Consider the following 16,180-nt stretch of genomic DNA (forward strand, 5'->3'; position numbering starts at 1 on the left):
AACTAAAAAGCTGAATTAATAACTTTTATTCAATTAAATGATATTAAGTAAAAAAATTTTACGATCCAATAATTTATAAGTTAAGTAATTTTAGCATGAAGAATGTAATAAAAAATTCCCAAATTCATAGTAAAATGATTCAGTAATGTTGATTGATAATATGGTGATAACAGTCGTGATAAAGCGATAGTAATAGACAATGATAATGGATAATGATAACGATACAATGAAGCAAAATATTGTATTTTGCGATATCTTAATATGTTTTGCTGCATCATTTTAATTATGATTGTAATTATTTGTTACTATCATTGTCATCACTACTATATTCTAATATTAATGTTATTATCAGTGAAAAATATTGATGTAATCTGTTAAAATTATCTCTGCTTGTAAATCCATCAACTTACAATGATATGATAAATAAATTATTGATGCCACGATTCTATTGGTGATTGATTTCATTGATATCAGATTTTAGATCAAATTATTAGCAACACAAGTGATCACATAAGCAAACAAAATGCTTAATAAAATATTTGGCTTAGCAATTATTCTTCATTCCATACAACAACCTCTTCAGGTATTTTCACTTTATTAAAAACTGAAATGTATTGCAAAAATTGAAATGGATTAAACTGTAAAAATTTTCATACAAACATCATTCATGTAATTAATTCATTTATTTGAAAAGAAATTCTTTATGATTTAAAAATTGAAATTTTAAAAATTATGAAGTATATCAGTATGTTTCAACTGTTTTTTCACTTTTTAAATAAAAATCTTATTAATCCATAATTTTTAATTATTATTAATGTTTTTTTTGCAATAAGAACAAAAAAAAAAAAGGAATTTATTCTGAAAATTTAATCAATAATTATTATTCCTTTTGCATTATTCACTCAAAGAATTTGTATTCATGGATTAATGTTAATTTTGTTAAAAAATTTTTTTGTTTATCACTCATTATTGATTATCCAAATTAAAAAAATGATTTAATTAGAAAAAATAAATATGAATTATAGGCAATATTTTTGAAATTTCATCCAATGGTAAATAATTATGGAAGAAGAACATTTGATATGCATAATGCGCCGCTAAATTATATCAATAAGCGTGAAGGACTTAAAGGTATAATATTTTATCAAAAGTTTCATAGCACTGAAAAAAAAAGTAAAAAAGACGAAATTAATGCTTGAAAAAAAAAATTAAAATTAAAAAATCAAAAAAAACTTTTGAAGTTTAATCATTTAATCGATTAATTACCATAAAACAATCAGCTACGTTAGCATTATTCATTAATTTTAAAACTTATAAAAACTGTGTAAATTGCAAGACAAGAAAAAAAAACTTGCAAAGAATCTCGATGTGTTATTTTATTATCAATTCGTGCATTCATTTTAATCAAAAACTACAATTGACAAAACACTGATAAAATTGATCGATCAAATGAATATGATAAATTGATTGGTAAAATTAATTAGATAAATTGTTGAATGAAATTAATCAGAGAATATCAAATGAATCATTTTCTTTCATTTAGATTTTTACGAAATGACTGATCATCGCATCTATCTAATATATCTAAAATTTAACTTCTTTCTTTTTTCTTTTTAGCATACTAATTAATATTTTCTTCCGAGTATGCTAATTAATATTTTAAAAGATCGATTAACTTAAAGTAACATCAAAAATTTGTTAGCACTATGACTTTAGTGAAATTTTTAATAATTAACAACAACTAAATGAAGCTACCTGATGCATTTAATAAAATATTTGCAAAAAAATATTAATGAAACGTAATAAAAAGAATAGTTAATTATTAAATTAATTAGATAATATTCTAATTGCTAAACAAAGCTTTTAATACAAAAGATAAACGGGATAAATTTTTTCAAAAAAAGCTATTTTTTAAGGAAGTTTTTTTTTAAATAAAGAAATTTCAGATAATTCAAATATACTTTTGCATTTCTTTTTTAGGCTATCGTTGGGATGAATGCGAATTTTCACCGTTAAGTTGTTTGCTAAGACGTTAAAATGGAATGATTCATTCAAAAAAAGATTTGCTTTGAAAATTTTGTTATTCCTTTAGTTGCTTATTTATTTTTTTTAAAAAAAATACAAAAAAAAGTAATAAAAGCGAAAATAAAAATTGCATACTTTTCTGCTCAGAAAAAAATTCTATCGCTTTTTTTTCATACTGAAATATTTGTACAGAATATATTACTAAGATTCAAAAATTAGATGGGAAAAAATGAAATTAATTGATTAACAGTGATAACTAATATTTGTTTTGCTAGTGCAATAAACTTTTTGTTTTCAACAAAATTTTCATGGCAATACTTATGCTTAATAAATTTATCATTTGCTTGTTCATATTACATTTTTTTTCAAGCAACTCAAATTTCATTTTTAAAATTAATTTTAAATGATAAAAGATAATGTGTAAGGTTTAATAAAGATAAATCACAAGATATTATAATGGTGAAAAATAAATTGACAAATTGAAAATGTTATGGGAAAAATTTGTGAAAATAAAAACTCACAATGGTTTATCAATCATAAACGAAGTTATAACTTTTTTGAGGCATAGAAATTAATGATAACTAATTTAAAAACTTTCAATTAGATGGTCTATCTGACATTGCAGGTATTAATCAGCAATGACCTGTCTTTCAATTAGCAACTCGTTTGACACTACAGATCAGTCAGCAATGACCTGTGCTTCAAAATTTTATGAAATTTTTAAAGTAATAGGAAAGACAAAGAAGAAGAAAATAAAAATATTTTATACACCAAGTAGTTTTACAAAAATTTATAGTCACAAAATTTATCAAATTAAACTGAATTGTTGCTAATCAATCAATCAATAAAATACTCATAATATGAAGATTTATCAAAGTAGTTTACCGAAAAATACCATCGAATAAATGCATAAATAAAAAAAAAAGAAAAAAAAAAACGAAAAGACAAAATTAGATCAGAAAAAAAAGAATGATTCAAATTCCCATATTTTAATGTTAAAATAATAATATAAATAGTAATAATAATAATAAAAATAATAGTATAAGTAATAATATAAGTAGAAAAATAATGACAGTATAAATAGTAATAATAATGCTAATAATAGCAATAATAATAATAATAAAATTTACGAAGTATCTATGATATATAAAACTTTCATCATTTTTTTGCTTTTCCTCTCTTTTTCCATGCCATTTATTCAGGTTGCGCTAAACGATATGTAAAAAAAAAGCAAAAAAAGAGCAAAAAAAAGACAATAAATTTTGTTTGGGAAATTTCCATGCATAAATGCAATTTAATTAAATCATTTCAACTACTCATTCATCTGTCCTACCATACGCGACATTTGTGACGTGGATTCATTGGACTGCCCGATGGACAATTATATGCTTTTGCGAAATCTTCCGAATTTGATAATGGCCCTTTTACCCTGTAATCATATGAAAATTTTATAGTCAATAAATAAATTAATCATAAGTCTCTCGAATTATTGCATTATTATGTAACAAATACACCTTTATCATCATTATTATTATCATAAATTTATAAAAAAACTTGCAAATTTTTTAAGAAACTACTGCTATTCTTATTTTCATTATTATTTATTATTATTAATTTATACCAATTTGTTATTATTACTTTAAAATGATTTTTGTTATCATTAATTATTTCATTAATTATCATTTTTTCTATTACATCATTAATTGCCACTATGTTATAGATTAAACAGAATTTTTCCACGATAATTTACACATATGCAAGCAATTCACCTGATTGGTCCCGGTGAATGCTCAGATGTCCGTAATTTTCTCACTGCTTCCTTATCATTCATAGTACCACACCAAATCTAAAATTATCATTTATTCCCAAATTTAGATTAAAAAAATGACAAATTTTTTACTAATAATTTTAAATCATTCACTTAATAACAGTAGCATTTTGAATAAATAAAAATCTTTAATTTGCAGTTCCTTTTTTAAAAGAATTACATTAGCAATATGAGCAACAAATAATATATTTAATCTATGTATCATAGATTAAAATCATTGTAATGAACACTTAATGTAGTATATTTATTGTATGAGCAAATAATTTCCAAAAAATTTTTCGATATATTAATAATTTCAAACGTTTAACAATTTTCCATCACTAATGTTTTGAAAATATTTAACAAACTTTAATGTTTTTTTCGTTTTAATTTTTCGTTTGTTAGGAAAAGAAAAGAGATTCAACTGATGATATTAATAATTTATAAGTGAAATAATCATAGTAAAACACTTCTAAATGACTTTTTTCTGCCTTCCAATTTTTGCTTACATATGTTTTTTAGTAATAAATATTACTTTTTAAACTGAAAATGAAGTTAAACACAAGCAAATATTTTTATACATTTTAAAATCTTTTCTGAATTATTAAAAAGCAAAAAAAAATTTATCAAAAAAAATCGAAAAAATTAAATCAAAAAAAAATCAAAGTTTTTTTAGTTCTTTTTTTTTCTAATTTTCATTCTTTTCAATTTATTTTAATTATTATACTGCACAAAATTAATTATAGAAATAAAAAATTCGACAAAAAAGGTATTTAAAAATCATACTTCGAATAAAAAGTAATATTTCATTCTATTATCTATGTTATTGAACGAACTAATTCTAAATTCTTATATTAAAGTACTTCTATTAAAATTTTAAGAAATAAAATTTTTTCTTAAAAATTATTTTAAACTACTGCAATTATCACTTATTTATTCTAAAGAGAAAATACTGTATTTTTTTTGATATGAAAAATCTTTAACAGTACTAAATATTGAATACGTATTATTCACCTGAGCATAATTCAGGAAGAATAATTGATCATGCGTCAAGTTGACACCCGGCAACAGCGAGTATTGTGGATTTTTGCGCACATACTTTTTATATGCTCTGTAAGCCTGTTTCAATCCACCATTATCAGCTATATTTTCACCCTGAAACGCATAGCCTTACCTTTTCAAAGAAAAATTCTCTAATAAGGCTTGTACAGTTAACAGTTTTCTGGAATAATTAATATCTAATTAAGCCGCATATTTAGGCCCAATTAGGTATTGTTTTTTTCTAGGAGTTTGTGAAATTATCACTGTCTGATAAGGTTCGCATGAAGAAGTTTCGGAATGATTATTTCTATAAGGGAAATAGTTATTAACCAATTAGGCTTATAGAAAGGAAGCTTCTGGAATAACTATGTCTAAGGAGAATAATCTCTGTCTGTGACCTTGAGATGATCATTGTTTGTGATCTACTATACTAATAAGGTCAGCACGAGAAAGAGTATTCGATATGTCTAATTAAGCAATCATTGATGATTGCTTAATTAGACTTCCAGAACAAACATTCCTAGAATAATTTAGTATGGCTTGTACGAGGAAAATTTTTTAAATGATTATTATCTGATTAAGCTTGTACAAATAGATGTTCACGTAATTTACGTGCCTAATAAGGCTTGTACTATTGCGATCATTGCCAAATTAAGCTTTTAGAAGGAAATAGTTTCTGAAACAGTACTTGAAAGGAAATTCCCAAAAATAATTAGACTATTATATAAGCAATTAATTTAAATAATTCGAGTGCAAATGCAATATTGATGCAATTAATATATTTTATTATTATTAATATTTTTATTAATTATAAGCGATTCTTCTAAAAACTATAAAGTAAATTATAAATAATAAATGAAATTGATAAAATAGATTAATACAATTCATATTATACATTCATATATTATTATTATTATCAAAAAGTCATTTTTTGATTAAAAAAAAGAAAAAATTAAGATACTTTTGTGCTACGTCCATTAACTTTCATACCAATTTGTTCAAGTACAAACGCTGAGTATTGGTCCTCAATGCATTTTGTTTTCATTTCAAATTTTTCAATTGTTGCATTATCCCACCATTGTCGAATATTACCATATTTATCATACAATCGTCCTATATTACATTCTGATTAGAAAAATTATTTTTTAGCTTAAAAGCTAAAAGAGAAAAGATTAGTAAATACAGTATTTGCCTTCTTTAATTTAAAATAAAACTTTATAAATTTAGCAAGGATAAACATAATATGATAAAAGTATTAGTTGTTATTATTGAGATAAAATAATTTGATTGAAAAGATTTATTGAAATTCAAATTAAAAAGGAAAAAAGTGTAAACTAATTCAATTTTTTTCGAATTAATCTTTCTGAATCAATTTTCTTTCTGCTAACTACAAAACACTTTACATAATAGTTTTTCAAACTTAAAAAATAGAGTAATTTTGATTACATATTTTTAATTAAATTATGTAAAAGTTTATGCTTAACTTTTTTTTTGGAAAAATCATAGATATAAATAATTCAAATAATAGCTAAATTTGAATAAATGATAAACAGAATGCATCAATACCTCGATCATCAAATCCATGCGTAATTTCATGGCCAATTACAACACCAATACCGCCAAAGTTCATGGAACGTGGAAAATGTTTATGATAGAAAACCGGTTGCAAGATACCAGCCGGAAATACTGAATTTTTTTTTCATTCATTTTGGTATCGGCAGCCAAATATTTTTATTTTAATAATAATAATTTAGATTAAAAATAATTGCGAAGGAAAGACATTATTCATTGAATAATTAAGAAAAAGAAATTACTGAAAACAAAAATTGTAAGAATGAAAAAAAAAAGGAATTTTTAATTGATTAGAAACGAAAGTTGGATAAATGAAATAATATTAGCATAAATTAAATTTGTAATGTAAAAATTTTTATAGCAATTTAAGAAATATCACATATTTTTGCAACGTTTTCAAAGTGCTTTGGATTTAATCATAAAAATAAAAAAAAATAACAAGAATTTTTTTTAATTTAGAAATATAATAAAAACTAACCAATAAATTTTTTTTTGCACAAATTTAACAAATTTCAATTTTTTAAAAAAATATTAAAAATTTATTTCAATCATTGTGAGCTTGTAAGTAAAATATACTTTTCCATATTATTTACTTACTTATCTCATTCGTATTTGGACTATAAAAAGCATTCACAAGTGCTGCACCAGCAACCCATCTGAAAAGAATAAAAAAAATTAGTTTTAAAATATTTTGAAATTAAATTTCATGCTTGATCAAACGATCTCTCAAATAACGAATTACAGATTTACTGCTAAATTTAGCTTCCAATAGAATAAATTGCAAAAATTTTAAGTTACCTAATTAACACAAGTATCTCATACATTTTTTGAAATTACATTTAAAATTGCAATAATGCAAAAAAAAAAAAAATAAATAAATAAATAATATAATTTACATTATTCAATAAGTTAAAATTACACAAGTAATTCTAGCTTAAAAATTTGATTTTTAAATTACTATTGTTTATATTAAACATATTTAATCTTAGCTCAAAATTAAAAATTTTTAAATTCCATACTAACTGCATCAAATAATTTATACAGCAATAAATTTTAAAATACTTTTGGAATTTTTTAAATTATGTGATTTATATTACATTACATTTGTAATAAAATGTATTTTTTAACATCACCAAAATTACAAAATGATAAGATGGCAAGAAAAAAATTACAAAAAAAATTTAATTAGTTATACCTTTCACGATCAACTTTTTTAACGATACGTTCTAATATATCCTTCTGATACATATGATAAAATTGAAATTTTGTCTTGTAATAATCACCATCATAAACAATGTAAGTTTTGTAATCATTATCGACTAATTTTGAATCATCCAAATAATTCGGATAACCAATCTTTTTGCTCATCGCATCAACCTGATGAAATAATGGAATACCATTATTAATATTATTACTATTATTGTTTATTAATATTACCTTTAATTACTATTATCAATCAATATTATAATATTATTATTGTTATTGTTATTATTGGCTAACATATTTCAACATTAAAACTTCTATTATTAAAAGAAGCCAATCAAAATATCTGCTTATTGTCCTAGAAATGAAAAAATAGTCCAATTATCCATTATCATATTATTACGAAAAATCACCTAAATGTTAAAATAATAATAAAAATAAGATTTATATAATAACCTAAATTTAAAATATATATTATAATCTATTTTTAAAAATAATGAAAAACAAATGCACAGTAATTTAAAATATTTTTTAAATATTCAAATCAATAAAATTTCAATTATGAATTATGTTCTCTTTTTTGTCTGTCTTACTTTCAAATTTAGCTTTTGAATAATTAACTTTTTCAATAGTTATTAGTGAATAGAAAAATTATTAAAAATGCTTAATACTTTTTCCTTAGCAAATTCTTTTGCATGTTCAGTAAGCCAATCTTCGGATTGCAATATGTCCACAAATGTTGCCATTATTAATTCAATCATTTCTTCCACCTAAATATACAAAAGAAAAAGAAAATACAAAAAATTGAAATTAATTAGTTATTTTTTGATTTTTTTATTGTCAAATTTTGTTTCCTTTTCCTTATAATTAATAATAAAAGAAGTTTTTTAATTTAAAGAAAAAAGAATGCTAAATTTTTTAAAAATACCAGAATTTTGAAAATTTTTAAATTGAAATAAAAAAAAATTCGGACATAAAAACATCCATTAAAAACTTTTTATTTAACAGTGGTAACATTTTTAGAGTTTTATAAAATACACAAATATTAGCTCCAAAAATTCTACTGAATTTATTATTTAATTGGTAATCAATTTGATAACAATAATAAATGTTTATCAAATTTTGAGAACAATTGCTACATTTATAAAATTGATATACATTTATTATTCTTGCAAATCTATTAGCATCTATCAAACTTATGAATATTAGATGGTATTTATCAATTTTACCAATTCATTTTCCTGTCATTTTGCTACTTTTTCCCAACTTTATACAATTATCATTTTAATTCAAAAAAATTTCACTAACAATAAAAATTATTTAATAGTGGTAATAACTGATAAATATCATTTAAGTCATTCAATAATAATACACAAATATGGTTTAAATCACTTATCTAACAGTAAATCTTATTTAGCTCATCTAAGAATAGTATATAAATACTATTTAACTCATTTATTTAATAATGATATATAAACATCGGTCAACTCGTTCACCAAAGTATCATTTAATAATACATAAATATCATTTGACCTATTTACCCAAGTATTGATCAACCCATTTACCTAGTAATGATACATAAATATCACATAACTTACTAACCTGTTTCTTAGCTTCGTTATCAAAATGCTTCCTAATATAAATACTTGATACGGCCATTGGCATCAAATTATTGACACGTGTCACACAACTATGCCAACGCATTTTTGGCACTTGCATCACTGCAAATACATTTTTATATTCTTTCATAATTTAAAATTATTTACATCCATTAAGATAAAATATATATTTATATCCTTTTATAATTTAAAATTTTCAAAAAAAAGACATACCAAAAATTTTCAAATAAAAAATAATAAAATTTTTATTTAAATTAAATTTATTTAGAAATTTCTTTAAATTAAAAATTTTCTTTCAGATTTATTCAAAAAAGAAATAATTCTTTTTTTGAGAAAAAACATTTTTATTAAATCTAACTAACTTTCAAAATAATTGTTTAAAAAAAAAGACGGAACAAAGAAAAAACGTTAAGCAAAATAACAAATAGAATTATTTCTTTCCCACTTTATTGTTGTTATTAGAAGTAAAATCAATCTATGAAAATTTACTTTCATTTTCAATACATTGAAGAAAAAAAGAACTTTTGCAAAATTTGATAATTTATGTTTTAAAATGGTAGAAGAAAGGAAAAAATGCAAAAATAAAAAACAAAAACAAAAGCAAACTTACAATTAAGACTTTTATAAAATTTGAACATTGTTAATGCAAATGGATCAGGTAAATCACGTAGCATTGTTTTAAAAAACCAACACCAAGCCAAATAATTAGAAATTATCCTTGAAATTAAAAAAATTACGAATGAATTTGAAATGATTTGAAGTGAATAAATAAAATTCTTTTGAAGTAAATAAATAAAAATCAATTATAAGTAAAATATTTATCATAATGTTTTGTTATTGTTGGCTATTTTCTCATTAATTAACTAAGTAATTGATTTTATTGCTATAATTTATCATTTTGATTTTTTCATGCTTAAAAGAAATTGAAATAAAAAAAAGTAAATGTTTCATGTTAAAAAGCCTAGTAAATTAAAAAACGCGAAACTTATTGTTTATAATTTAGTATATGATCACTATTAATGTTGAGAAATTTGATTTCATCAAATACAACAGAGTATGATAATATCTAGAATTGAAAGTTAAACATTTCAGTTAAATAAAGTTAATTTCAATTCTTTTTAAAATTATGCCATACCTTTTGTCATATTTTGGTAGCAATTCATCAAGTTTTTTAATAAATTGTAAACCATAAATGACAATTTCCGTTGTATCATTCATTTTAATTATTTGATTATCTGATGAAGCAATATTTCTATAAGTAGTATTTTAAATTGAATATAATCCAAATATTATATTATTAATATATTTTAAATTCTTCACTAACTTCATACTTTATTTTTCATCTTATACAAAATTTACAGTTATTTTAAAAACAATAAAAAAGAAATAAAAAAACATACTGAAAAATTGTACTGAAGAATAATAACCAATTGAAATTTGGAAATTCCTTACTCATTTGTTCAATTGTCATTTTGTTGTATAATTCAGCAATATCATGTCTTAAATCTTCGGATAAGGTGATCTGAATTCATTTTCAATTTAATCAATGCAGAAGTATTACACTTCTCTTTTTTTGCATTTTTTGCAAGTTAATTTTTTATTATATAACTTTTTTTAATTTCATAAAAATCTTTTATTTTGCAATTTAAAGTCCAAGTTTATAAAAATTTAAATAAAATTTAACAATTTTTTTTATCTGAAAAAAAAACTCTTTTTTATAAAAATGAAGAAGTTACATTTTTGTTTCTGCGCTTAAAATTCATGACAAAATGTGTATGTGTTATGCAATTTAAGATTTGTATAAAAATTTGTATATATAGCTATTAATTTAGTAATTAAATTTTTATTAAAAACGAGCATTTGCAAGATCAGTTTCAAACTGTAAAATTTCATCAAAATCACGATTGTATGCTTCAACTCGAGCTTCCAATAATAATAAAACATCTCTAATCAATGTTTTATATGCTAATCGTTCTTCTTGCGTTTCTGATAAAATGTAAAAATCACGTGCGAATAAATTCAACGCTGGTTGATCAATCTAAAATTTTTAATTTAAAAACAAAAAAATTTGAATTTTTAAAAATCAATCAATTTATTTCTTTTAAAATAATCTTTAAATAATAATAATAATTTTAATTATATTTCAAATTTTAGCATTATGCTTTCCGAATAAATAATTCATACAAAATATTATTCATTTTTTTTAAGTTCAAATATAGAATTTTAGAAATTGAGACATAAAAGAGCAACAATTATACATAATCATACTCTCTTATCAACAGTTATTGATAATAATGATAATAGAATGCCTTCATGTAATAAATGATAGAAGATAAATTTATAAGTTCTTACCAATAAAACATTTTGCTGCGAGTTTTTATCATCGGGTTGAACAGTTGCTTTAAAAAGTGAATCACTTCTAAATTTAGCAACCATTATGCCATACATTTGTTCGACTGATATCCTTGGCTTATTATCTGATTTTTCTAAACTTGGCCAACCACCAAAATTTTTCACTGCATTATCAAATGTTTCCCTCCATGTATTTATTATTGCAGCTGAAAAATAAAAAACAAAAAAAAAAAAAAAAAAAAAAAAAATAAAAATAAAAAATTAAAAAATTGCATAATTAAAATTTTATTTAAAAATGTTATTTTACATTATTATCACTAAAATGGTGCTTAAATTGATTAAATTGATACAAATGATTGCTATGTATTTCGACAGTACCATCATAATTTCATCAAATCAATCGATAATTTAAACCAGAAGTGATCTACTTTCATTGAGGCACAGATGATAAAACGCTCGAGCTTTTCGTACAGCATCACCATCCAAGCTTTCTATATTCTTTTGTTCCAGTAGACCTATAATAATATTTTATATATTATTATGCTTTTTTTGAAATTTTTAGATTAGAATTGAAAATTTCACAAAAAAGTTTTAATCAAAATTGCTAATTAATGAAAAATGTTAATATGATATATGTAAAAGAAAAAAAAAAATAATTACAACCTTTTAGTGCAAACTCAAGATCTTGTCCTAAATTTTCAAAATTTGACACCGAGGGTGCATCATCAGGTATCGGATGATCTTTAATCCAATTTCCACATGCATATTCATAAAAATCTTCACATGGATCCATCTTTGCATTCATTGATGTCAAAATTACCGATGCTATATAGTAGATGTAGGTAGATAAATAAATAAAAAATATAAGTATTCAAGTGCTCATACAAAATAATTTCCATAAGTAGTAAAGAAAAACCATTAAATTTATAATTAATAAATAATTTGAAAATTGAATGGAATTTAGTTACAGTATTAAGTTGTTTAATCAACAATTGATAATAGTATGGATATTAATTTATTCAAAATGAAATATTTCAAGAAATGAGTGAGAAATAATACTGATATTATCATTATTGTTATTATTTGTTATTTATTATTGCTATTATTATCAAAGGATGAAAAAAATCAAAAACAAAATTTCAAAAATGCTTTTTACACTGGGAAAGAAAGGTAGAAATCAAAAATCAAATATGATAGTAATGATGATGATTGATAGCAATAGAGATAACAATGAGAATAATAATGATAACAAAAATGGTGATGAAAATAAATAACAACAAATAACAATAATAATTAATAATGATGACTAATAATAATAAACAATAAGCAACTATTCTAAGTCCAGTTATAATCTATTATAATTATTACCAGATATATATCTTTTTAAATTAAATGATAACTTACCTGTTTTAATACATTCAGGTGTTAAACATATTGTTGTTGTTTTTCTTACAAGTAAGTAAACTAATGTACAACTTAATGCAATTGAAATGATGCCAACAAATGTTAGAACAGTGATAAATGGACGAGTAGCGATACGTTTCCATATTGACTTTTCCACATTTCTTGGCTCATCCATATTTACCCTCAAAGATAATCAGTAATGATTATTGATGGCAATGATTATTGATAACAGGAATAAAAGATAAAAATAGTTGCTGTAAAGAGAAGGAAAGAAAAAAAATATGAAATTGATTTCGATAATATTATTGTATAAGGAAAAGCTTAATCATATTTAATCTTAAGATGTAATTTATTATTAATCCTCAAATCTGCAATAATTTTTCACTAACAAAAATTATTTTAAATTAGTTGTTCATTTCAAATTTACATAAATTTTCCAATAATAAAATTTACATTTTCATTTCAAAGCTATGGTAATAATTTTCAGGTAGCAAAATTTCTTCCACTCATTTGAAATTATAGGAATTTTTTAACAACAAAATTTGTAAAAATTTTTCTGACAGATTGGAAAATAAAAAAGCGATGATTTTAATAACAAAAACAACGATGATAGTATACGTATAATGAAAGAATAAAACTTATTTACACTATATAAAATCTAAAATAATCCTCTAATTACTTTACTATAAATTCATTTGTTTATTTTTATCCTGCTTGAATTTCCGGTTTGTCAATCAAACTGCCAATTATTTTTTTCACGTAGCAATTTTTTTTTCTTTTTTTTAGAATTTAGTAAATCGGAAACAAACTTTGCCAGTCTTGTTCTCTCTTTTTTTACCCTTCATTTCTTCAACAATTAATTAGTTAGAATGTAAACTGCTAGATTACAAATAAATTGCTGAAAAAGATGATATCATCAAATAATATTTTCTTAGATATAGTGATAATTTAAATTCAATATATTTATGATTTTAACTTTCATTATCATTACTTCATATGTTATGATTGATAAAAAATAAGGAAGAAAAATAGACGATAGAAATTGAATAATAATATTTTGTAGTTATAATGGCACTTTAGATAATTGTAATTTTAATTCAAAAAAAAAAAAAAAAAATGCAGTTTCAAACGATTCTAACTATTACTGATCTTTGTTAGTTTTTGTGTTCTTTCTTTCACTCTCTCTCTCGCTCTCTTTTTTCAATAAAATTAAATCTGATAGTTTTAATTGCCATATATTATTTAAAATGTGCACAATTGATATATGTGTAAGCTTTGCAGATAATTAAAAGAAAAGGGTAGTTCAAACTGATCAAAATTTAATCACACAATTTGTCTTTTTTCCTTCTTTCACTTTTGTTATCTATATTTAATTAATTTTTAGCATAGAAAAATTCATATCAAAGATTATGAAAACGAGGTCACTACATTTTTTTAGGAGAAAAAATTTATGTGAAAAGAATTTATTAATTATTAAAATTAAACTTTCAGTTAATTATTATCAGAAGAAAAAAATTTATGCAAATAACCAAATTTAATTATTTAATTTAGTAAAGCACACAGAAAAAAGAAACAAAAAATTTCTATCACTCATAAAAGGAAAAGTATAAGCAAAGAGTGGGAATATCTTAAAGTTAGAAGCCAACCAACAAAAAGAGCGAGAGAGAGAGAAAGAATAAAAGAAGAGAAAAGTATTCTAAACTATCCAAAAATGTGAAATGATTTTAGGGTGCAGCTAAATAAAGCATGACGATTCAAAGTTAAAGTAAAGCAGCAACATGTCACTAATATTATCACTATTATTAATATTATTATAACTTATTATCTATATTATTGCTATTACTAATTCTCATTCTTCCATCATTACTAATAATCAAATTATTATGAACTAGTATATCAAATAATTAAAAAATAAGGCAAAAAATTGTTCAAAATGTAATATCTAACATTAGTTAAATTTTTTATACCATTGATAAATGCTTTCCGGAAAGTTAATTTTAATATAATATTAGTAATAATATTCTAATATAAATTAAATATGCTTTTAGCACATTATCAATTCATTCTAATTTTCCACAGTCAAAATTTTAATGTCTTAGGCGAACTTATACGATTAAATGTTAACATAAAAGGTAATTGAAATGAATCAATAATTCTGCTAGGGCTTTTTTTAAGCATTCAAAGAGAAAATGATAAGTAAAATGATAGGATAAGTTACCAAATACTTACCTCTCAAGCGTCATTGGTCATATAAGCATAACTGTTTAGTTGATTTGATAGCAAAATAATCATACGATTATCGTTGACATTTCCTATTTTATGCATATTTAATAGCATTTAAAAGTATGCTTTCAGTGTATTAAATAAGTTTAATTAATTATATAAAAGAAACAAATAAAAAGTATATAGATAAATAAATTAATAAATTGAATAAATATATAAAATTAATGAGAAAGAAAGGAGAAATAAATGATTGAATAATGAACAAATGAATAAATAAATAAATTTAAATAGATAAACGCGCATATATTGCTTTATTCGTTACAGTGCTTAATATTACATTTGATATTTTAATAATTTGTGATAATTTGATTGGCAGAATTTTAGTTGTTTTCACTTTCTCATTTTTTAATCTTTCTTTGAATTGTTTTTTCTTTCGTTGTTTTTTTAGTTTTAGATTTTTGATTGGTTGATTAATACTTTTATACTATATTACCTTTTTTTGTGGTTATTTTTCTCAACAAAAGTAAAAAAAGCATTTATTTATTTTAAAAGTGATAAGACAATAAATTTACATATGTGTGTGTATGTATGCGTGTTAATGTTTGTTGATTAAAAGTCCTAAATAAAGAAGCAATGAATTTAATAAATATTTTCTGTCCCATAATTTGGTCATTTTCAATTGTTTATTTTTTTGTTTCATAACGTTGTTGACAGCAATATCCAATTGAAATAATATCATCGTTTTCCTTTTTTTATCTCTCAAATGAAATATTGGAAAAAGTAAATTTTTAATTTTTTTAAAATCACTAAATTGCTTAAAATAATGAACAACAACAGCAACAACAGTAATAATAACAGCAACACAACAACGATAACAACACAATAACAACAACAACGTAGACAGCAACAATAACAATAGCAAAACGAAAAATCT

At 22.2% G+C, this 16,180-nt stretch overlaps 2 protein-coding genes across 2 annotated transcripts; one reads left to right on the top strand and one right to left on the bottom strand.

The window, feature by feature from the left end:
• Window positions 1-523: 523 nt before the first annotated feature.
• On the top strand, window positions 524-2,036 carry Bm17507 (Uncharacterized protein; the record flags this gene model as incomplete). Its single annotated transcript, XM_043078727.1, has 3 exons — window positions 524-583; window positions 1,026-1,131; window positions 1,981-2,036. The coding sequence occupies 3 exons, from the start codon at window positions 524-526 to the stop codon at window positions 2,034-2,036; spliced, it is 222 nt and encodes a 73-aa protein (XP_042934661.1).
• Window positions 2,037-3,354: 1,318 nt separating this feature from the next.
• Window positions 3,355-15,266, bottom strand: Bma-nep-2 (Uncharacterized protein; the record flags this gene model as incomplete). The annotated part of the gene is made up of 18 exons (XM_043078728.1): window positions 3,355-3,454; window positions 3,795-3,871; window positions 4,847-4,987; window positions 5,835-5,986; window positions 6,440-6,559; window positions 7,043-7,101; window positions 7,641-7,822; window positions 8,320-8,418; window positions 9,251-9,369; window positions 9,878-9,984; window positions 10,403-10,519; window positions 10,668-10,789; window positions 11,126-11,305; window positions 11,620-11,825; window positions 12,048-12,134; window positions 12,283-12,444; window positions 13,024-13,205; window positions 15,253-15,266. The coding sequence occupies 18 exons, from the start codon at window positions 15,264-15,266 to the stop codon at window positions 3,355-3,357; spliced, it is 2,226 nt and encodes a 741-aa protein (XP_042934662.1).
• Window positions 15,267-16,180: the final 914 nt, after the last annotated feature.

The sequence above is a fragment of the Brugia malayi genome (assembly GCF_000002995.4).
Source record: "Brugia malayi strain FR3 genome assembly, contig: Bm_v4_Chr2_contig_001, whole genome shotgun sequence".
In the NCBI taxonomy this organism is placed as follows: Eukaryota; Metazoa; Nematoda; class Chromadorea; order Rhabditida; family Onchocercidae; genus Brugia; species Brugia malayi.